We start from the raw sequence: 22,949 nt of genomic DNA on the forward strand, positions 1-22,949 counted from the left end.
CATCCATGTCCCTCCCAGGTGGATAAGTTCTCCATCGAGGCGGTGGACCTGGGCCAGGTGTTCAAGATCCGAATCCGCCACGACAACTCCAAGATGGGGGCGGACTGGTACCTGGACCAGGTGGAGGTGGTGGACGTGGACACGGAGGAGGTCTACATGTTCCTCTGTGAGCGCTGGCTGTCCAAGAAAAAGGAGGACAAGCGCATAGAGCGGACCTTCTTCGTCAAGGTGTGGAACCCCTGCCAGACCTGGCTTGTGCCTGTGTGTTGTGCTGGTTGTTTACATGTCTGTGTTCATGGTCTGTCTGTCAACTGCGTGTTGCCCAGGGCTACGAGGGCGAGAGAAGCACCGACCCCAACTCCAAGAAGATCATGCAGGCCAAGTTGGGTCTGGACCGCAACGCTAACAAGAAAAAGAAGAAGAAGAAGGCTGCCGTAGTGGAGGAGGGGCCAGGTTAGACGGCCTCTGCATCCAACTATGGCAACAAAACAGTTGCCATGGAGCCGAGTAGTAAACACCATGTCCTACCCTGCCTAAACCTTCTTGTCCACATGGCAACATTCCAAAGTCATAGTAAATCCTGTCTATGGTCTTAGACCAGAGTATGGCATCTTCTGACTAACCCTTCTACCGCCTCAGTCATCCCCTACCACTTCACCGTTTCCACGGGGATGGACCGGGACGCCAGCACCACGGCCCGCGTCTATGTCATCGTCATGGGACCCAACGAGGTGGAGACGGAGCGATTGTGGCTGGACCTGCCAGAGGAGAAGAAGACCTTTGCCTCCGGGACCATGGAGCACTTCCTGTGCTACGGGACTGACGTGGGAGAGATAAAGAGGGTTGAGGTGAGGGCTGTGCCAGGCAGCTGGGCTGGGCTGAAGGGTCAGGACAGGGCTGGGTTGAATTTGAATTCTCAATACTTTCTGTCTCTCCCTTTCTTTCTTTCTTTCTTTCTTTCTTTCTTTCTCCCTCCCTCCCTCCCTCCCTCCCTCCCTCCCTCCCTCCCTCCCTCCCTCCCTCCCTCCCTCCCTCCCTCCCTCCCTCCCTCCCTCCCTCCCTCCCCCCCCCCTCCCTCCCAGCTGGGTCATAATGGGGCCACCCCTGAAAGCTGCTGGTTGGTAGACGAGCTCTCCATAGCCGTGCCAACCAAAGGCATCATGTATATGTTCCAGTGTAAGTGCTGGTTGGCCAAAGACCGAGGAGACGGGCTGACCACCAGGCTCTTCAACGTCCTGGACGCCAACAGCATCAACATCATTCGCAAGGTGATGCAATCATCTCTTCTGACATTTGGTGGATTTTTTCATACTTTTTATCCAAAGCGACATAAATACATACACTCTCATCAAGAAGTTGCGGGTTCAAATCCCCCCTTGTCAGTTGATTTGGAGAAAGGCATCTGCCAAATAAATGCAACATTATGTCAAGTGTTTTTTCCTAACAACCCCTGCCTCGTACCCCTCCACACACACACACACACGTGCACACACACTCACCAGGTCCTTTACGAGGCAACGGTTGTCACGGGCGACACTCAGAACGCGGGGACCGACACTAACATCTTTTTGACCGTGTTTGGAGCCAATGGCACTACCGAAGAGATGCTGCTGGCCAAGAATGAGAACAGGTAACAGACACACAGCTAGCCCTTACCCACATCTAACTACTGCTGCGGAAACATGTATCTTAATATTGTTGATTATATATTTTGTTGATATACTTGTATCTGAAAGGATTTCAGAAAACAAATTGCAACACAGGTCTGACAATTCACATAACACGTCCTCTGCAGGTTTGAGAGAGGCCAGGAGGACACATTCAACGTGGAGGTCGATGACATCGCTCCTCTGAAGAAGATCAGGGTTCGGATTGACGGTTCGGGGAGTCGACCCGATTGGTTCCTGGACAGGGTGGGTGTTGCTGATTGGTTCTGATCATGGTCCTTTTAGCCTCGGTAGAATTCTGACACTAACAGCACAGGACCCCCCCCCCCCCGCCCCCCCCCCCCCCCCCCTTTGTTCAAATCTCTGTAATGATCTCTCTCACACCCTCTCCAGGTCCTGATGCGTAACATGACCACAGGGGAGCAGTATGAGTTCACCTACGAGAACTGGCTGTCCAAGACCATGGGACCCAAGAGGGTTAAGGTCTGTGAGCTGGCGGCCGTGGTGGATGAGGAGGAGATGGTGGAGAGGACCACCTACATCATCCAGGTCCAGACCAGCGACGTCGGAGGTGGGGCTCGGCTTCTCGTCCGCACCAGAGGGTCACCCCCACACAGACCTGCGCCCTCTCCTCCGGTTCTAACCCCCGTGTCTCCCATCCTCCACGTCCTCCAGGCGCGGGCACCGACGCCAACGTGTTCCTGATCATGTTTGGGGAGAACGGCGACACGGGTACGCTGGCGCTGAAGGAGAACACCAACAGGAACAAGTTTGAGCGGAAGCAGAAAGACGTGTTCCGCTTCGTCGACATCCTCAGTCTGGGGGAGCTGTCCAAGGTTCGCGTGTGGCACGACAACAAAGGTGAAGGTTGACGCGAGCACCGGCTCACCTCTCTCAGCACCTCCCCCCCAGGTCACACAAAGCACTGTTTGTATGTTGCTGTGAATGATGAACCTAAATGAACCAAAATGTCAACTGAGCCAAATCCCCTCCCAGGACCAGCCCCGGGATGGCATCTGGAATTCATTGACGTGAAGGACGAGGCCATGGACCAGACGTTCCGCTTCCCCTGCGACCGATGGCTGGCCAAGAACGAGGATGATGGGCAGATCCTGAGAGAGCTAGCCTGTGCCAACCACGATATATTGGACCTCAATGACAAGACCAGTCAGTATCCAGCGACGGAAATTCGGATAAGACCATTTTGATTCATTCTTGATGAGTTGGTGGTGAAATAAATGTTAATGATCTGTCCATCAATGAAATGTCTAAACTGTACACATGTTTGGATTATTTAGCCTTGAACACTGTGAGACATAGTAGAGCATCAACATTTTTACTTGACTCTACTGCTACTCTGTCCTACAGAATACGTCATTGCCACGACAACAGCAAACACTGACGATGCCGACACCAAGGAGAACGTCTGGATGATCCTGGAGGGGAAGAAAGCCCGATCCAAGGAGTTTGTGCTGGAGAACACTTCAAAGAAAAAGCGGTTCTTGTGGTGGGTTCTCCATACTCTGTGAGGCAGTAGCCTCGTAGAATCCTCCTTTCTCTCGTGTCTCCTCTTCCTCCCTCCTGTCCTCGCGCCGTGAGGCGTGTCACTAGAGTGTTCTCTCTGATCTCCTCAGTGGTGCCACCGACACGTTTGAGTTCTCGTCAAAGAACCTGGGGGAACTGCCTGGCATCTGTGTGGGCCACATCACCAAGGACGGCAAGAAGGTGAAGGGTGAGAACTTCTGGCACGTCCTGGAGATAGTGGTGATGGAGAAGGAGCTGGGGAACAAGTGAGTGAGACAAGAGACTACCTTTCGCTGGCCCGTCTTCAAAATGGCAAACAGTCATCTTTGCATGTGATTATATTTCAACTTCCCCTTCTCTTTCAGGTACTTTTTCCACTGCGATGCCCGGATCCCCCTTGCCTCCAAGAAGGACCACTTCCTGACCTTTGAGTGTTCCAAGACCATTGAGAGCTTCGCCAGCAAGGTCCGCAGCCTGGTCCCTGTAAAGTACGAGATCATCATCATCACGGGGGACGTGAAAGGGGCCGGCACGGACGCCAACGTTTTCATCACCTTATACGGCTCTAACGGCGACTCTGGCAAGCGTCCGTTGACGCAGAAGTTCCGGAACTTGTTTGAACGGGGCCGGACGGACCGCTTCGTGGTGGAGATGCTGGACCTTGGGGAGCTGATGAGGGTCAAGGTGGAACACGATAACTCCAAGAACAGCTCCGGCTGGTACCTGGAGTGTGTGGAGATCACCAACACGGCCAACTCGGTCACCACAATCTTCTTATGTGGAAAGTGGCTGGATCCTCTGAAAGCTGATGGGAAATTCGAAAGAGTGCTCTATCCCAAGTACTGAGAGACAGTTACTAAAGTGGTATGTACCAGTGATCATTCAGACTTATTTTGTAATTGGCAGAATCCCAGAAGACATTGTTCTATTCTCAGGAATACTTTTGGTACGGAATGCGATCTGAATGTATGTGACAATAGTTTTTATTACGCAAACACAAGTGAATGATACATTAATTCACTAAAATAAGAAATGGATGCGCTTGTTTAAATGCATTCTGTATCCAGAACATGTGCTGTGTCCAGAACAGAGATTGATATGGTTGCTTAAACGATATGTCGAGTCATTACAAAAGCTAATTATTTTATACTTTCGCTGTAAACATTTGTGTACCAAAATAAGTCATCTTAATAAACTTTAAGTTGATCGCCACTTCAATGGCGTGTATTGACTTTAACGATGAATGCACAAAAACACAGCAAATACAGGACACATTCTAAGCATTTTAGGCAGTTTATTTGTAAAACACATACAAAAAGATCCTATACAAGACAATAAATAAAAAATAAAAAAAGAAGACAGAACAGTTTGGGTTAAGCTATGCAACTTTTTGCTTCATTAGTAATAAATACAGTACAAAATCCACCCAGAGTGAATCTAAAGAGTCTCCACAATGTTCACTGATCATGATATTCTTCATAATGATTTAGCTATTGCTTTCATATTATTGATACATACCTCTACGTTGTCTATAAAATACTCCAGATCATAAAACATTGCGCGGTAACAGCAAAACAGCAGTGTGTTGTACAAAGATGGCCGCTTCCCTTTTTTCACTGGCAGGTTAATAAACAACATTTTATCAGCAGCAAAGAAACATCTGTAATATTCAAGAAGGTACAGCATCATATGAAACACGTCTACAGAGCTACCCCCACATACACATAGAAAACCTGAGAAGACATGCATTAGAGAGCTTGTGCTTATTGATCTACGTTCAGTTCGCCAGCTTCGGTTAATACTATGGCTACGGTCCAGTTTGGTCTGAAGTAACGGACTGTAATGCGCTGTGCTGTGCTGAGAAGGGCGTGGGGCTAAGACCAGTGAGAGCGGGAAAACCATACTAATAAGATCCGTCTGCTTCAATCCAATCCAATATATGGTACAATTATATGTAGGATTAATACATAGTTAAGTAAATGCACTGCGAAAAAACAAGTGGTTAGCTTATTATCGATCCCAAGTGTGGAACATATTTACTACTGTAGACCACAGTTATACATCAGAAAAATGCTGCTTTTGCAATAAGATCATTAGCTCAAATTAGTTTGTTAACTGCCTCCCTAATGTCTCTTTCTCTCATTCACACACGCACGCACACACATGCACACCCACGTAGCATTTGCCAGCAATACAAAGTACCAAGTTACAGTTATTCATTTGGGTTTTCAAATATGCACTGACTTTAGATCCTACGATGCCAAATACACAAACGTTGTCTGATCAATTAGAAAGAAAAAAGAAAAAAACGGAACATAAAAAAATAAAGCTGTATTGTTTTCCCAATGTCAGAGTAAACAGGCCATGCTATATGAGACTGGCGCGCGGGTGCTACATGCTCTATCAATCCCGCCAAGCTAATTAAAGATGCCCACTTGACAGATGAAGGACCTGGGAGATTAAGCGGATGGAATGTTACGCAGATCTGAACAGCACCACGTTAGCTATGAACCGTGTTCAGAACACTCGAACCCCAACTACGTCTCTTTTACTTTAACTCACCCGCATGCTGAAGCTTCCCAACCACCAATGCATAATGAGGTATTGTTTTTTTTAATACATTTTATGTTATTTCTAAATAAATATATTGATTAGATTGCAAAGTTATGAAATAAAGACATTGAATATGCCACCACAATAGCTAGCTACAGTTAGTAATAAATTATGATTGTTAAATACTTAAGGCATCTTAAATCACAGCATTCTATGTGAACTAGCGACCCTCCACGGTCATCTGTCTTCAGTTTTTTTCCCAAGTGGAGGTTTTTAGACAAAGAAAACCCAAAAATTCAAATGCAACGCCATCAAGTTATTCTCCCATAGCACGCAAGGAAGTATGAAGATGCTCGTGACTTAACACAGACGCATAAGCTAGAACAAGGAGACCCCACGCAGCCACACCACCAAACTCAGGCAGCTCCATATTATAGTGCATTTACAAAACACAAGCTACATTATAACAACAATAAATATATGTATGCATCATTGCAGCTATAATCGTTAAAATGGTAAAAAACCGAACCGGGACTTAAGTAGGCCTTGTCAAGTCCTATGCCCGAGTTGGTATGATCTATGCCAATCAAAACATATCAGCTGAAACAAAAATAACAACAAAAAAAGAAGAGAAAGAATGAAAAGGAAATGGAAGATAAGACATTCAAAAACAAAACGACACATCCTAAATACTGAGAACAAGAATTGTTTGGTTGGTAATTTTTTTTTCTTTTCAAACGAATGGCTTTTTCTCCCTTTTCACACTTGTTAGGGTGATGCACACCAACATTGTTCATGCATGAAATAGAGCTTCTACCACTGAACCTGTCACAGTTGTTCTAGCAATACCATACACCACTATCATGGGGGAGACAACCATACACATTCTAGCACATAGAACACAGGCCAACTATATAAGACGCTTCCCGTAACACAAGACGCAATTATATATTTTTTCATTTGATCAAACGACGGGAGCAACAGAGATTTGAAATGAAAGGGAAGCCAATACACAACAAAGGCGGTTTACTAGGTTAAAATCACATGTGCTTGTCCTGTAGGCAATAAGGTACTGGTATAGTCATACAACTGGTAGTCTATGCTCTAGTCACTCCTAGCTAACACACACATACAGGCACTGCATCCTCAAACCCATGCCAGCCCCACAGGTCGTGCTATGGATGAGGCTACTACAAGTACTGAGTTTCTAGTAGACACAGACCCACAATCTACTCATCTGCGGGTGCAAAGCTCAGGCTCAGCCCGTGAGGCTAACCTGACCTTAGGGAATACCAGCCAAATCTTTAGTAAAGCCAGCCTACACCCTCATGTGAACCAGTAGGACCAACCCTAACCTGTAGGGCTAGCGGCAGTCGTACGAATCACTAGGCGGAAACAGGTCCACGGAACCGTGTGTGTGTGAGGTCTGTGTCTACCAGAATGTGACTCGAAGGATGAGCTCTGCCCCCCTGTATATGGTTAACATGCAGACAGACAGATAGACAGCCCTACTACTGGCATTACTGTTCCACAATCACAACACAGCCCAAGCCTGCCACACAGACAGCATGCAGATCAGATGAGGCCCCCGCTCTAGGTGTGCGTGTGCGCGTGTGTGTGTGTGTGGAGGGGCGACGGGACTCTACGGCACAACGACACATCACTGAACTCAAGCCATGCCTGCGGGTAGCGCTACAATGCCACCTTCCAATCAGATGGATCCTACTCAAGATCCAAACCCATGTAGGAGGATATTTTCGGGGGGGGGGGGGGGGGGGGAGTGTGTGTGGGAGGGAGGGAGGGACTTTTCTTTTTTTTGTCGATCCAACTCCCATCGTCTCTCCTCCTGACCTATGACGCGTGGCCGCGCTGCCAAACATAGTCTGTTAAGAGTGAGAGACGAGATTCTTTTGTGTTTTCACATTCTCAAGCCGTGCCTCTGCTTGCTACACAACACTGGAACTCTCTGCCGGGCACACTTTGCGATCAATGACAAGACTTTACTCCAGAACACCATTAGCATCAAGCCACACACAGATCAAACGAGACCGCTCCTGCGTCGCCCCCCCTCCCTGTCCTGTCAGAAAACCCCTCGTTTTAGGGAATCTTTCCAAGCCAGGATTGGAGGAAGAGAAGGGGGACACCAAAAGTCTGAGAGAACAGCGAGAACTGTTCTGTAGGTCTCAACACAATACCAAACACTGGGGGAAGTGGAGTCAAGGGGTCAACTGGGGGTCACCACCTGGTCTCTGAGTATCTTGATCAAAATGACAGTTGGATTTGGGGTTAGCAAGAGTAGTGTTCACAATACAACAGAGAACCATCTAGGGCTTAGCACATCTGTCTATACATTCTGCCTTTCCTCTTCTCGTTCTTCGCATCCTTCCATCGGTCCTAGCCATCCATCCTGTCATCAAATCAGTCCGTCCATCCAACGGAGGCCCCACTCGCTGCGTTTAATTTGTGTGCTTGGTTCACCCCATCTCCTCTTCGTTTGGTTGTCCTCTCCAGCAGGCTCAGAAGGCAGGATTAGAAGCGTGATGCAGATGTTAAGAGGGTTAGTTTGGCAGAGCTCCCCCTAGGGGCGGGGGGGGGGGGGCGAAGGGGAATTACGAGACCAGATCCAGAGCGCCAGGGGTGGAGAGGAGGCATCAACTCTCTGGTGTCAGCTGGGTCTCAATGTCCACCCTGCAAATGGGGCATTTCCTACTGGTGGCTAACCATTGGTCCACGCACAATTGGTGGAAGAGATGCATGCAGGGTAATCTCCTGAGGAAGAAGAGAAAGAGATCATCTAAAACGTTTCAAATATTCAGAGCTCTGATGCCCTGAGGACCAGGGTTGAAGAACACTAATACAATTGACACAAAAGTGTATACTGAATATAATGTCAAACTGGGTATTAAGTAAAAACATGTTTATATTGCACTAGTTAACCTCTGGTAAAGTTAACCTTTGGGTCGGTGGATAAGAAGTAGTCTCACCTGACATCCTCCCCGTCCTCCAGCATGGACAGGCAGATGGTGCACTTCTCATCTGTATCCAGCTCTTCGTCCTCCAGACACATCTTCACGTCCTGAAGGACCCTCTGGAAAACGCCACCAAAAAAACAAACACTAAGACACTTCCTCCACCAGCCTGGTGCAGACTGTACAGCTGTGAGCCGTGGATACATTCACCTGCTTTGTATGTCATCCACACAAGAGCACTTAAGTATTTCATGCTACGATTCTATGCGTAACATACTAGGTTCTGAGCAATATATGGTCCATTTAAAGCTTAGTGGTTAGAGCATTTCACTGTAAGTCAATAGGTCACAGGTTCCCTCCCCCTCCTCAGCTATATGTTGCTTTAATAAGAGCATCTGCGTACATTATTAATATTCAAAGGCCATGATTGACCAACTGAAATGACATTCTTCGTAACTGTATCTATTATTTATCGACTATCTATTCATGCAGTTCCATTCAATGTGTTCCGGGCCCTTCCACAGCGATTCCCTGTCTACAAGCAGGTCCTTCTTACCTTCTTGTACTTGTGAGGGAAGGTGAACCTCTCAATGGTGGTCTGGACGGCTCCTCTGTTCACGCTGCCCAGCCTGTCCTCCAACTGGAGAAGCTCCTGAGAGGAGGGGCAGAGAGAGGTCAGACGGGATTGGAGAACATGTGAGACCCAGATAGGTAGGTACGTAGGGAGGGTGCTGATTTGACAGATAGGAAGTGATAGGGGAGACACGGAGTGGGATAATGGTGTGTGTGTGCACGTGTCTACCTCGTAGCTCTCCCTGACAGCCGATGCGTGGCGGGAAGGGTTGAGGCTCTGGAGGGCCAGTAGGTGGAGCTGTGGATACGGGTAGTTCCTGATCTCATGGACCACCTGGGAGGGAACACAACCAGACGCACCTTTACTGCACCGTGGAAGCGAAATCAAACGCACACCCACGTAACTGGACACGGCCCTCGACTCTGAATGTGACAGAGGTTGTGCTGGGCTCACCACTTGTGTGGAGGCGTTGTTCCTGGGGAAGTGATGCATTCTGGGAGAGGTCAGGTAGTGTTGGTAGTGCTGTGGCAGAGGGTGGATGTGGTACTGATGTGGGGGCAGCCCAGCATCCACACTCAGGTCCCTGTTCACACACGCACACATCAAAGTTAGAAACATAACCCCAGACTGTCTAGGAACACTCAGTTTATGCAAAAATGGCTGATAAGGTATTCATTTTGCAGATGCTTTTATTCAAAGCAACGTGCAGATGGGGATTTGAATCTTCTTGATCTGCAGTCAAATGCTCTACCACTGAGATATACCCATCCCATCTATGTTATTCGAAATAATGATTACCAGTCCCGTCTCACCCTGCTATCTGTGTGTGTGTGCCATTCCTCCCCCTCTGTCCGGTGTGTATGTATCTACAGTGCCCTCCAAAAGTATTGGAACAGTGAGGCCAATTCCTTTATTTTTGCTGTAGACTGAAAATATTTGGGCTTGACATCAAACGATGAATGTGAAACCAGAGATCAACGTTTCAGCCTTTATTTCCAGGTATTTACATCAGGATCTGATGCACAAATTAGAAAATATCACCTTTTTGTTCGAACCCACCCATTTGTCACGTGAGCAAAAGTATTGGAACATGTGACTGACAGGTGTGTTTTGTTGCCCAGGTGTGTCCTATTACATACATTATTCAATCAATAAATACCACTGAATGTCTACACTCAGGTTCAGATTGGGTAAGATAGGTTTTGTCTATGCAGACTGTATTCAGAGGTGAAAACAACATGAAAACCAGAGCGCTGTCTTTGGGTGAAAAACAAGCAATTGTGAGTCTTAGAGAAGATGGAAAATCAATCAGAGCCATTGCAGAAACATTGGCCATAGCCAGTACAACCATTTGGAATGTCCTGAAGAAGAAGAAAACTACTGGTGTACTAAGTAACAGACGTCGAACAGGTAGACCAAGGAAAACATCAGCAGTTGATGACAGAAACATTGTAAGAGCTGTAAAGAAAGACCCTAAAACAACTGTTAGTGAGATCAGCAACAACCTCCAGATGGCAGGAGTGAAGGTATCACTATCTACACCAGAAGATGCAAACCACTCATTAGCAAGAAGAATAGGAAGGCCAGGCTGGAATTTGCCAAAAAGTACAGAGATGAACCTCAAAAATTCTGGGACAAAGTTTTATGGACTGATGAGACAAAGATTAACTTTTACCAAAGTGATGGAAAGGCTAAAGTTTGGAGAAAGAAAGGAACTGCTCATGATCCCAAACACACAAGCTCATCTGTGAAACACGGTGGAGGTAATGTCATGGCTTGGGCTTGCATGGCTTCTTCTGGGACGGGCTCATTAATCTTCATTGAGGATGTAACACATGATGGCAGCAGCAAAATGAACTCGGAAGTCTACAGAAACATTTTGTCTGCCAATTTAAGGAAAGATGCAACCAAACTGATTGGCAGAGCCTTCATCATGCAGCAAGATAACGACCCAAAACACACTGCCAAAACAACAAAGGAGTTCATCAGGGGCAAGAAATGGAAGGTATTAGACTGGCCAAGTCAATCTCCAGACTTAAACCCTATAGAGCATGCATTTTACCTGCTTAAGAGGAGACTGACGGGAGGAACCCCACAAAACAAACAACAACTGAAAGAGGCTGCAGTGAAAGCCTGGGAAAGCATCAAAAAGGAAGAATGCAAAAGTTTGGTGACGTCAATGGGTCACAGACTTGCTGCAGTTATTGAAAGCAAAGGATTTGCAACTAAATATTAAGTCTTATTCACTTAAATATGTTTTAAGTATATCTGTTCCAATACTTTTGATCACATGACAAATGGGTGGATTCAAACAAAATGTGATATTTTCTTAGTTGTGCATCAGATCCTGATGTAAATACCTGGAAATAAAAGCTGAAACGTTGATCTCTGGTCTCACGTTCATTATTTGATGTCAAGCCCAAATGTTTTCAGTCTACAGCAAAAATAAAGGAATTCGCCTCACTGTTCCAATACTTTTGGAGGGCACTGTATGTGCGTCCCTTATGTCAGGTGAGAGTGTGTGTATGTGTGTGGTTTACCAGTCCGTCCCCTCTGCCAGGTAGCGGGGCTGCTGGACCACGGGCTGTGGGGGGACATGGAGTGGGGGGGCAAACTCGAACCCGGGCCTCATCCTGTGGGGCTGGTGGGGGACTCTCTCTGGGGTACGCCTGTTCCAGGAGGACACACACACACACAGGGGTTACACACACTTGTGATCCTGTGTCAGTAGACACACAGACAGACACACACAGTAGTATGTAAAAGTTCCTTCTCAACATTGTTCCACATGGAGAACATTTAGTGAATTCCAGCCATTGACCAGTACCTGGAGGGGGTCAAGATGTGTCGGTGCTGGGCCTCGAGGATCTGCTGCTGGAGGAGGTATTGCTGGTGTAAGGCCTGAGGTAGGAAGGGTGGGGTGGGGAGGTCCTGGAACTGGGGCGCAGGCAAGGGGTTGAGGGGCGGGTGGATCTGAGGGCCGTGCTGGTGGCCGGGGGGGGCTAGGTGGGGGTTGATGCCCGACTGAGGCTGCCCTGGGTGGGGCATAGTGAAGTCCATGTGCAGCGGGGCCTGGGGACCTAGCTGGAAGTGTCGGCAGGAGGTAGCATGGCTGTGCTGTTGTTGCTGCTGCTGCTGCCTGTTGAAGTGGGATCCTGTGGGAAGAGAGAGAGCCTATCAGACGACTGGAGAGGAGGGGGCCGGCCGAGAGGTAGAATTGTGTGTGAATTGTGATGTCATCTTTGCAGAAAGCCCTACCTCTTACCTATAGTACAAAACACTTCAGAGTGTGTGTGTGTGTGGGGGGGGGGGGGGGAAGGTGGAGACAGGATGGAGTGAATCCTGTGTGCATGTGCATAAATGGTATTTTTCTTTGCCATCAGTTTGGCCCTCTGGTGGGATCCTCACCTCTGCGTATCTGTCTTCTCGGCAAAAAGGCTGGATCAGGATAGCGTGTGCCTACTGGAGTGTGTTTCAAGCCACACTGTGTGTTATGTGTGGAGAATGGACTAGCGTAGCAGTATCCAAATAATATGTGGAATATCATTCCTGGTGGTTTTGCCATTTACTTATTTCTTTTAATGAATCAATTATTCATTAAGGATGGTGTGTAGCCTCACTCATCAATACTCCAAATCAGACAAACTTCTCCCTCCCTTTCTTTATAAACTCTCCCAGCCCAATCCACCTATCTAGACGTGGAAAGCTCATACAGTGATATAATCCATCTCTCTCTCCTACTACTACAGAGCTTCTAATTCAAGGCCCTCCCATATGGAGCGTTGAGGGGAAATAGCTGAAATGCACTGCATGCCATTCCCTTGGTTTTCATGCTCTCTCTAACCGCAGCTATTTGGCAGCCAGGCAGCTGCCGATGTCTCCCAAGAAGCAGAGCTGAGTGTCTAACACTATCGCTCCATAGGGCTACGTCCTGCTGTTTTAATACTGCGCTCCAATTTACAGAGCCACAGCAGAGAGATCAGCTCCTTAAAGATACCGGTTGATCCCTCACATTTAATCTCTCCTCCGAGCTGTGTGGAGCCCCTCAACCATGGAGTAGGGAGATTAAAGAGACGTTTGCGCCGATGCAAATCTAAATCTAGTCTGCCTCTTAGACCTTTCTTCGGGGCCTTGTTGCACCTAGAAACGGGCTGTGTTGTTGGGTGAAAAGGTTACGTAACAAATGTTCAGATGAAGACAACTTCTAGAAACCATGAATGGCCAGTCTACATTGCATTTGCTTGGAGGACTTGAAAGGTGCGGTGGCTATAATCCTCCTGTTGATTATAATCAATTATTACTGATTATAATTTCACTGATTTATTTCATATTCCATAATTATCAATGTGATTTGTATCACAGCCAATCTTTTACCAAACTAGGCTGGCCTTGATTGCTTGGTTCAAGGCATTCACTGCAAGGTTAGCGCACTGCACTTTCAAGTGTCCTGGTAAAACAATCACCATGGATGACAGCAGATAGACTCAGGTCTAGTGATGAGAGCAGAGGAAACAGTCTATCTTGGACACAGGAGAGGAGGTGGCTGGGGTGAGGGTGTAGAAAGGGAGGGGGACAGGTAGGGACAAGGGCAGGGGAAAGGCAATAAATGGAAATCAGCAAGAAGCACACTGAAGGTTAGGAAAAATACTATATTCTTTATTGAAAAATATTAGTATATATGTGGAATTTGTTTTTTTGGTTTGTTGTGATAGTACGCTATAATAATAATAATAAATATCATGCAACAAAAATAAACAACAGGCTTAAGGCAAGACCCACCATGCTTCATTTAGGGTTAAAAAGAACAAATGCAGCATCCAATGAGAAGGTGTGTTTGCTAAAGCACATGATTACAGTACAGCTGGGTACATCTTTACTACAGAAAGATTACATTGGAATTTACGATTCAATGTAAAAAATAAAATTAAAACAATTAAAACAGAAAAACAACAACAACAACAAAATCATGAATCATAATGTGACCATGCATTGAGAGAACTATTACCAGAAGTAGAGAGACCACAACCAAACAATAGAGACGTTGTTATTCTATTAAAAAGGATTTTTTGTAGCAGTGCAGGATAGTCATCCCTGTGAAATGGATAGCATTTTGTATTTTTGTTAGTGGGGAGGGTTTTGGAAAGTTATGAACCACCAGTGTGTGTGTCTGCTTGCTTAGTATTTGCCTACATGACTTTGCTTTGGCATCAGTGGGCCTGAATATTCAGGGTGTTTCATTGGCCTCAATTTCAGAGAGGAAAGGCGGGTTAAACATGGAGACAGTCATGACAGGTTGTGCTCAGGTGCATTGTACCTTTGTTGTTTTTGTCCAATTTATTTGTTTTGTTTAATTTCCCTTGAGTACAACCTTACTTACAGGCGTACTACGAAGGGTATGTCATGTCCAGTTAGATAAAACATGACATTCATTCATTTTAAAATGACTTACAAACTGCTTATTTATTATCCAAATAAATTGTCAAGACTTGTACAATGCATCTTTAGTGAAGGAAAATGGGGGAGGGCCAAATACTGGTGTTCAACAATGCAGTGCAAAATTTTAGTTCATGCAAAATGTATCCACTTTACAGGAATTTACAGCATGTTGTCTATTAAGACTGGATGGGGGTACACAATGACATTCATTTTACTCTACAGAACTAGAATGGGTTAACTCTACAGCAACTTGACACAAATATAGACAAAGGGTACTCTGCTAGGTGTTAGCAATTTGTGTTTTTTTTTTCCACATGAAAATGCTCTATGGCTGAACACATTCCTGGGGGGTGCTTTTTAATACCAATGTGTCGTCTTCGGATGGAAAGAGGAAATGAAGAAAGGATTCACAATACAGCTAAATGCAGAGAACAAGGCAGAGGGCACGCCACACCACACAGCAGCAGATGATCATTAGCTACACAATGGGGGGGGGACGACAAAGATCTGATAAATGCAGAATGTAGAGCCAGCCTCGATACTATGAAACAGGAAATAAGAACAGAAATAAAAGCACAATGAAATCATTGATGCCACTGTATGAAATTAATATATTACACTGTAGCTGAATAGTCATGGATGTTGTTTACCATGTTTAGCTTTGCTGACAGGGAAACGCCAATTGGAGAAACCTCCTTGCTGCTATTCTTTGACATTTCATTATGAAATGTTTGGTCAGAAATTCAATCATGTCACTTGCTTACCAAATCGGCCTACCGGTTATATTTCGCTGTATTATATATTTGAATTATGAAATTCAGCGGTGTACATTTTATTGGTACAGGAACGTTAACGAGTCATTTTTTAGCAAGCGTTAGCTATCTGTGTTAGCTTGCTAGCTTGTGATCTTCAAATGACATCATCCAGGGATTAGCAAAAACAGCTTCCCCCTGACTTTCGAGCACTGCTGCTAGCTGGCTAAACAGCAGCAGAAAAGCTAATGTTAGCCAAGCGGCTAACATTAACCTTCAAACGCTCGGATAAAACTAGCCATTTAGGTGGCGCTTATAACAGTACCATCTTGAATCAGACGTAATATATTACTATAGTATTATTTGAGTAAACGTCGAGCTAATAGCTAGTCAGCCAGCAGTAGGCATATCGAAGATAAAAAAAATGAACGATTAACTAGCCAGAAGGCTAACGTTAGCTAGCTACGAGAATTTCGGCCAGGCTGATGTTAGCTAGCAGCTGCAGTGGAATATTAAGATTAACAGGGCTAGTAGATGCTCAAAATTAAGTAAAGACAAATACCTCTATTTCTTACTGAGCCGAATACAGGTAGAACCAGATATCCGACATGCACTAAAACCATCCTTGGATCCGTATCTTGCCGCTGGGTGTTGAGACAAAATAGCCCATGCGGATGGTCCGTTTCAATCTCCTGCCTGGCTAAGGCTACATTCAAGCGGCTGTAGCTACCGAACACTGACAGCTGCTGCTCGTTGACACAAAGCATCGACGACAGATAGCTATGCAATTTTAGTTCCAAAGCGAGTGGAGGCAGTGTTGCTCCAACTAAGAAGGAGGGTACTCCTTTCCGGCAGGGGGCAGAAATGTTTTGAGAGACCTATTTTTTGACAGTGCTTGACATAAAACAGAAGAAGTACAGCCATTACTTTGCACAGCCAAGCACTACAGGGTCCTTGCAGCTTGTGGAGGATAGGTCACTTTCACCCCCCGACAAAAATGTTATCTGTGCGTGTTGCAGCGGCTCTGGTCAGAACTCTGCCTAGACGGGCTGGATTTGTGAGTATTACAAACACATTCAGATCCAGATGATGTTAGAGTAACTGCATGTTTTGTACAGTAAATAATGAATGATGTTGGCGTAAATGACACTACAGGCCGCGAGGTTCCTTCACGCGCTTCAAATGCTGAAAGAACGTCTTGTTCTTGCTAACGTGTAGTTAGTTACATAAGGATTTACAATGAAAACAAATGACATTACACATTATTTTGACCTCAACAGCTGCATATTTCCTTCCGTATTTAATATTTATTTTTAACAGCTGTCGTTAGTAAAAGCCAGCTAACGTTAGCTGAATTTACTCATTCAGATCTGCGCTGAAGGTCAGGAATTGACTCGCACCATACCCTTAGTTGCGCACACTAAAACTGTAGTCCTTTTAGTTAAATACAATTACTTGTTTATTATAATAATTGGAAAGGCAATGTATTCCTTCAATAAAAGTTTTTTTGACGTTTTAGCTTCAGCTTTCAAATGTGTCGTTAACGTGAGCTAGCATGGCTACATTGCTACTGTACAGTATGTCTGGGCCGTAACACACTTAGCGGATACATGGCTATCTGCAACCAACGCGTCTAATTACATGAAGCAGATTCAATGAACTGTGTCATCCCCATTTTCCCTCCCCAGGTGTCTAAGAATGTTGCCAGTGCCTGCGTAGGAGTCAATCACCTCCACACACAAAGACCATGGCTTCAGAAGACAGGTTGGTAGCCTACAAGTTAAATGGTTTGACTAGACAGCGAAACTGGAGGGCACAATGGCTGACTGGTCGTTCCCGAAGGGGACCCACTTGTCTCTGCAACAAGCTTTGACCTTTGTTGGGAGTGTATATGGGTCAGCACATCACCTTTTGTAGGTCATTATATCTGTGACAGGATACAGACAACTTGAGAATTCGAAATTCCAGCGAGCCACTTTAAATTAACTTAAGATCAAGCATTTCCCTCTTAGACGTTACACAACAACTTTTGACCGCCTGAAGGACGTACAATGAATCTGAGAAACCTGGTTTTGTCTCCTAGGCACGGCCGAGGTGTCGTCCCTCCTGGAGGAGAAGATAACGGGGGCTGACACCAGCTCCGAACTGGAGGAGACCGGCCGCGTGCTGTCCATCGGTGACGGTATCGCCAGGGTGTACGGTCTGAGGAACGTCCAGGCTGAGGAGATGGTGGAGTTCTCCTCAGGACTCAAGGCAAGGCTGGCCCTCACCCCTGGCCCTCTGCCCTTGGCCCTCTGCCCCTGGCCCTCACCCCTGGCTCTCACCCCTGGCCCTCACCCCTGGCCCTCACCCCTGGCCCTCACCCCCCAGCCATAGATGGACAAATTAAGAAGGATGATCACTTGAATACTTTCATAAGATCTCATATTACTGGTATTACAGTCCCAGCAAACGACAGTTTTGTTTGTTCTTACACAGCAATCCACAATAACTCTTCCAACCCTCGGCTCATTTAAGAACCCCAGATCCCCGTTTTTATGGAGCGAACCAGGTGTGCTAACCTGGGCGCGACCCTCTCCCCTTCAGGGCATGTCTCTGAACTTGGAGCCCGACAACGTGGGCGTGGTGGTGTTCGGTAACGACAAGCTGATCAAGGAGGGGGACATCGTGAAGAGGACGGGAGCCATCGTGGACGTGCCCGTGGGGGAGGAGCTGCTGGGCCGCGTGGTGGACGCTCTGGGAAACGCCATCGATGGCAAGGTATGCTGGGAAGGACCGCGGTGGGCCTTTTCATCAACGGGCTGTTGGTAGCTTTGACCGAGACGCTGTGCGACTTGAGCGGGTTGATTACTGATTAGAATTTCCGAAGGCATGCATAGTAACTAATTGTCTTCAATCAAATGTCAGAATATCTGAATTTGGATAACGATGATATGGTTTTGAATTTCCAAATACATCCTGCATTGCAACTGGACTTAAAATCATTGAAATTCAGATTTTTGGTGATTAAACAGTGAATCTTTTCCCTGCTCCTCCGTCTTGCCCCCTCCCTCCCTCCCCTGCCCAGGGCCCCCTGGGCTCCAGTATTCGTAGGCGCGTGGGGCTGAAGGCCCCTGGCATCATCCCTCGCATCTCCGTCCGGGAGCCCATGCAGACGGGCATCAAGGCCGTCGACAGCCTGGTGCCCATTGGGCGTGGCCAGCGTGAGCTCATCATCGGTGACAGGCAGACTGGGTATGTAAATACACGTTTTCCTTTTAACAAACATTGAACTTGTGTGATGATGGTCTTACAGATGGGGTTTGAAAGCGATCAAATGGGAATCTCTTAAAACAGAAATGTATTTTGTTTTGGATAGAAGTGCGCGCTAAATTAATGCAATTTCGATGTCAAAGGAAAGTGCACAAAGGCGAAATATCTCTGTGGAAAATGAATATTTGATCAAATGTAGTATTTTAGTACTTACGCCTAAGTGAATAAGTCTGAAGAAGTATGACTGTATAACAAAGAGTGAAGCTCAATTCTGGTTGTTCAGCCTTTCCCTAAAACAGCTTTTGGTCCTTGATCCTCCTGTTTTACAATGTAAACCTTCTGTAGATGCACCGTTTCTATACCGCCTCAAGATAATAAAAAAACAAAAAAATCTGCTAAACCCGCCTGTGATTCCCCCCCCAGCAAAACCGCCATCGCCATCGACACCATCATCAACCAGAAGCGCTTCAACGAGGGCACGGAGGAGAAGAAGAAGCTGTACTGCATCTACGTGGCCATTGGCCAGAAGAGGTCCACCGTGGCCCAGCTGGTCAAGAGGCTGACTGACGCCGACGCCATGAAGTACACCATCGTGGTGTCGGCCACCGCCTCGGACGCCGCGCCCCTGCAGTACCTGGCCCCCTACTCTGGCTGCTCCATGGGGGAGTACTTCAGAGACAACGGCAAGCACGCCCTCATCATCTACGACGATCTGTCCAAGCAGGTGAGTTGGAGCCGGCGGGGGGGGCTCTGAGGTTGACCTATGGTATATGGGGGGGGGAATAGCTCGGTGGTTAGAGCATTGGTTTGGATCAAGAGATTGCTGGTTCAAATCCCCCCCACTGTACGTCCCTTTTGATAAAAGCCTATGCAACATGAATGGATTAGGACCGGCGATTTAGCAGACGCTTGCATCCGAACGAACGCTAAGGGGGTGGGGTTTGATCTCCGGTCGACGCTCTAGCCACACGTGAAGGAGAGTTGGGATCAGGCATACAGTCAGGAGTTGGGACCTGGTGTCTTGTGAGTGTCAGGTTTGGGGGTAAACGACCGTTTACCAAGTCCCTGACCGTGCTGTCTCCTCCCCCAGGCGGTGGCCTACCGCCAGATGTCCCTGCTGCTGCGTCGCCCCCCCGGCCGCGAGGCCTACCCCGGCGACGTGTTCTACCTACACTCCCGTCTGCTGGAGAGGGCGGCCAAGATGAACGACAACTTCGGCGGCGGTTCCCTGACGGCCCTGCCCGTCATCGAGACCCAGGCTGGCGATGTGTCGGCCTACATCCCCACCAACGTCATCTCCATCACAGACGGACAGGTGTGTGTGTGTGTGTGTGTGTGCCCCTGGATGGGGCAGACCCTGTGAATGGGTCAGCTGTTGGAGAGATTGACGTGACGACCTCCTGACCGATCTCTCTTTCTCCCCCCCCCCCCCCCATCTCTCAGATCTTCCTGGAGACAGAGCTGTTTTACAAGGGCATCCGTCCCGCCATCAACGTCGGTCTGTCTGTGTCCCGTGTGGGCTCTGCTGCCCAGACCAAGGCCATGAAGCAGGTACGCTCTCACAAGTCGAGCCTTGAAGCCTTCCATCGCCTGGAACTTCAACCTAACATGACCTAATAATGAATTCAAACTGCTTTCATAATACTGATATATACTCACTTTTTAGTGAAGGACATTTAAATGTAAAACATGATGGATCTAACATTTTGTGGGCCTTCCCCTCTCCTCCTCCTCCTCCTCCTCCAGGTGGCCGGTACCATGAAGCTGGAGCTGGCCCAGTACCGCGAGGTGGCTGCCTTCGCCCAGTTCGGCTCTGACCTGGACGCCGCCACCCAGCAGCTGCTGAACCGTGGAGTCCGTCTGACGGAGCTCCTAAAGCAGGGACAGTACTGTGAGTAGCCCCCCCCCCCCCCCCCCACCGCCTCGGAGCGTATCTGGGAGAACACCAGCTAGCCTGTGTCCTGAGATTAGTGTTGACCGTTGACTGCCATGCTCACATGCCATGTTCACCTCACCTAGGCCCCATGGCTATTGAGGAGCAGGTGACGGTCATCTACGCCGGGGTCAGAGGTCATCTGGACAAGATGGATCCCAACAAGATCACCAAGTTCGAGAAGGCCTTCCTGCAGCACGTCCTCAGCCAGCACCAAGACCTGCTGGCCACTATCAGGTAGGGCCACTCCACACCTGGCCTGGACAGCTTCAGCCTCTGCTCCATACAGGGCCACAGGCTAATACCCTTGCTGTGGTTCTAGTGAAAACATGGTCAAGCTGTTAGAAAGCGAGCTGTCTCTGTAAATGTGACGAGTGTTTTTATTCCTTCTAGTCTAAACGTTTTGAGGAACTTTTATTTTATAAAATAGAAGTAGATAAATGTGAAATTCCAAATCACTGGAGTTGCACAGCCTTGTGGTGTGTTTAGGCAAATCCGGTCAAATTGCTGTTTTTCCCCACGTGACTTCTTGAACCCCCTTGGGTGTGTCTCGTTCCAGGACCGACGGGCAGATCTCACCGACATCAGATGCCACACTGAAGCAGATTGTGTTGACCTTCCTGTCCAGTTTTGAGTAAAGCTTGAGCCACTGGCTCCCTGGTCCTTAAGCCTGCTTGTCCTGTTTGTCTCCACTGTGCTTATGGATGTGAACACCGAGGGGCTACTAAACCTCCATGTACAGATTTCTCCTAAGAAGAATAAAACGTTTTACAACCATCCTGTGCTGTAAAGTTCTTCAGATGCGTGTTCTCTTCAAAGATGCTGGACGGGTGTGCTCGGGTAGTGATGGATCAGTTTAGTTAGAAATGTGAGATTTGAGTAAGTTAAGATGACGGTTTAGAAACGCGCTTAAATTCGGGACTCTTTTTGTTTGTGATGGGGGAGGGAAACTATTGATTCAAAATATGGAGTCACTTGTTTTAAAGATTGTTTTATTCAACTGCCTATAGAACATTGTGTAATCTGTGGCAGTCAATGTTGAACTTCAAAAGTACGGTTCAACCAAGGGTTCCAGTAGGTCCATCAATCCCTTTGTGTGTGAATGTGGACTGAAATAAAGGTTGTGGAATGGTGGTGTGTTTAATAAAGGAGTCTGCACTCACTTGTGGACAACAACAAAAAATCACCCCCCTTCTCATTTATGACTGAAATATAAATATCTACACGTGTTTCACTTTCATGTCGATCAACCCTGTTCCTCAGGAAACCCACTCTTATATGTTTGACATGTCTGCCTGCTCCCCCACACACCTGATTCAAATGGATGGGGGATTCTCAATCTCCGCAGAATCAGAAGGGATTTTATTCGCCATGAATGTTTGCACAAACAAGGAATTTACTTTGGCAGGGAGGTGCATACATTAAACATATAGGAATATTGAAACTTAAATATGTGGACTAACTATACAAAAGGAGCAAAGTCTAGCTAATACTAAGGGGGGTCTAGCTAATACTAAGGGGAATAAAAAATATAAGTAGCCATAATTTACAATTTTACCTAAAAATACCAAAAAATACAGATAGTAAGCTTGATAACGACCATTCATTTGAATCAGATGTGTGGGAGCAGGCGAACGTAAAACATGCAGGACAGTGGGTTCCCTGAAGACCAGGATTGAAGAACGCTGATCTATTTGCACATGGCTTTGGATAACTGCTCAAATAAATGTTAGCTAATGTAATTCCAAATATAGCCACCAGAGGGGGCCCAGGCCATGTGAGTATGACACTAAAACATACAACATGCACTCTAAGGAAATGACAGCAATAGGATAGCAGTACTAAACACTCCTTCACCATGGACGCCATATACAGTGCCCTCCAAAAGTATTGGAACAGTGAGGCGAATTCCTTTATTTTTGCTGTAGACTGAAAACATTTGGGCTTGACATCAAATAATGAACGTGAGACCAGAGATCAACGTTTCAGCTTTTATTTCCAGGTATTTACATCAGGATCTGATGCACAACTAAGAAAATATCACATTTTGTTTGAATCCACCCATTTGTCATGTGATCAAAAGTATTGGAACAGATATACTTAAAACATATTTAAGTGAATAAGACTTAATATTTAGTTGCAAATCCTTTGCTTTCAATAACTGCAGCAAGTCTGTGACCCATTGACGTCACCAAACTTTTGCATTCTTCCTTTTTGATGCTTTCCCAGGCTTTCACTGCAGCCTCTTTCAGTTGTTGTTTGTTTTGTGGGGTTCCTCCCTTCAGTCTC

At 46.7% G+C, this 22,949-nt stretch overlaps 3 protein-coding genes across 3 annotated transcripts; 2 read left to right on the top strand and 1 right to left on the bottom strand.

Moving 5' to 3' along the window:
* Positions 1-66: 66 nt before the first annotated feature.
* On the top strand, positions 67-4,265 carry LOC124464136 (lipoxygenase homology domain-containing protein 1-like). Its single transcript, XM_047016064.1, has 12 exons — positions 67-228; positions 327-453; positions 640-848; positions 1,083-1,268; positions 1,503-1,630; positions 1,796-1,913; positions 2,061-2,238; positions 2,343-2,528; positions 2,664-2,834; positions 3,036-3,174; positions 3,302-3,457; positions 3,557-4,265. The coding sequence occupies exons 1-12, from the start codon at positions 94-96 to the stop codon at positions 4,035-4,037; spliced, it is 2,214 nt and encodes a 737-aa protein (XP_046872020.1). The 5' UTR covers positions 67-93; the 3' UTR covers positions 4,038-4,265.
* Positions 4,266-4,468: 203 nt separating this feature from the next.
* On the bottom strand, positions 4,469-16,321 carry LOC124463894 (E3 ubiquitin-protein ligase RNF165-like). The gene is made up of 8 exons (XM_047015693.1): positions 16,038-16,321; positions 12,115-12,442; positions 11,828-11,956; positions 9,741-9,870; positions 9,516-9,620; positions 9,270-9,365; positions 8,729-8,832; positions 4,469-8,513 (listed from the first exon to the last, which is right to left on the bottom strand). Exons 1-8 carry the CDS (start codon positions 16,240-16,242, stop codon positions 8,396-8,398), a joined length of 1,215 nt encoding a protein of 404 aa, XP_046871649.1. The 5' UTR covers positions 16,243-16,321; the 3' UTR covers positions 4,469-8,395.
* A 69-nt stretch (positions 16,322-16,390) lies between these two features.
* LOC124463893 (ATP synthase subunit alpha, mitochondrial) lies at positions 16,391-21,437 on the top strand. Its single transcript, XM_047015692.1, has 11 exons — positions 16,391-16,532; positions 17,164-17,239; positions 17,559-17,728; positions 18,062-18,235; positions 18,543-18,709; positions 19,151-19,451; positions 19,818-20,042; positions 20,171-20,278; positions 20,474-20,618; positions 20,747-20,897; positions 21,220-21,437. Exons 1-11 carry the CDS (start codon positions 16,473-16,475, stop codon positions 21,296-21,298), a joined length of 1,656 nt encoding a protein of 551 aa, XP_046871648.1. The 5' UTR covers positions 16,391-16,472; the 3' UTR covers positions 21,299-21,437.
* The last annotated feature ends 1,512 nt before the right edge of the window (positions 21,438-22,949 follow it).

The sequence above is a fragment of the Hypomesus transpacificus genome, unplaced genomic scaffold (genome assembly GCF_021917145.1).
Source record: "Hypomesus transpacificus isolate Combined female unplaced genomic scaffold, fHypTra1 scaffold_31, whole genome shotgun sequence".
NCBI lineage: Eukaryota > Metazoa > Chordata > Actinopteri > Osmeriformes > Osmeridae > Hypomesus > Hypomesus transpacificus.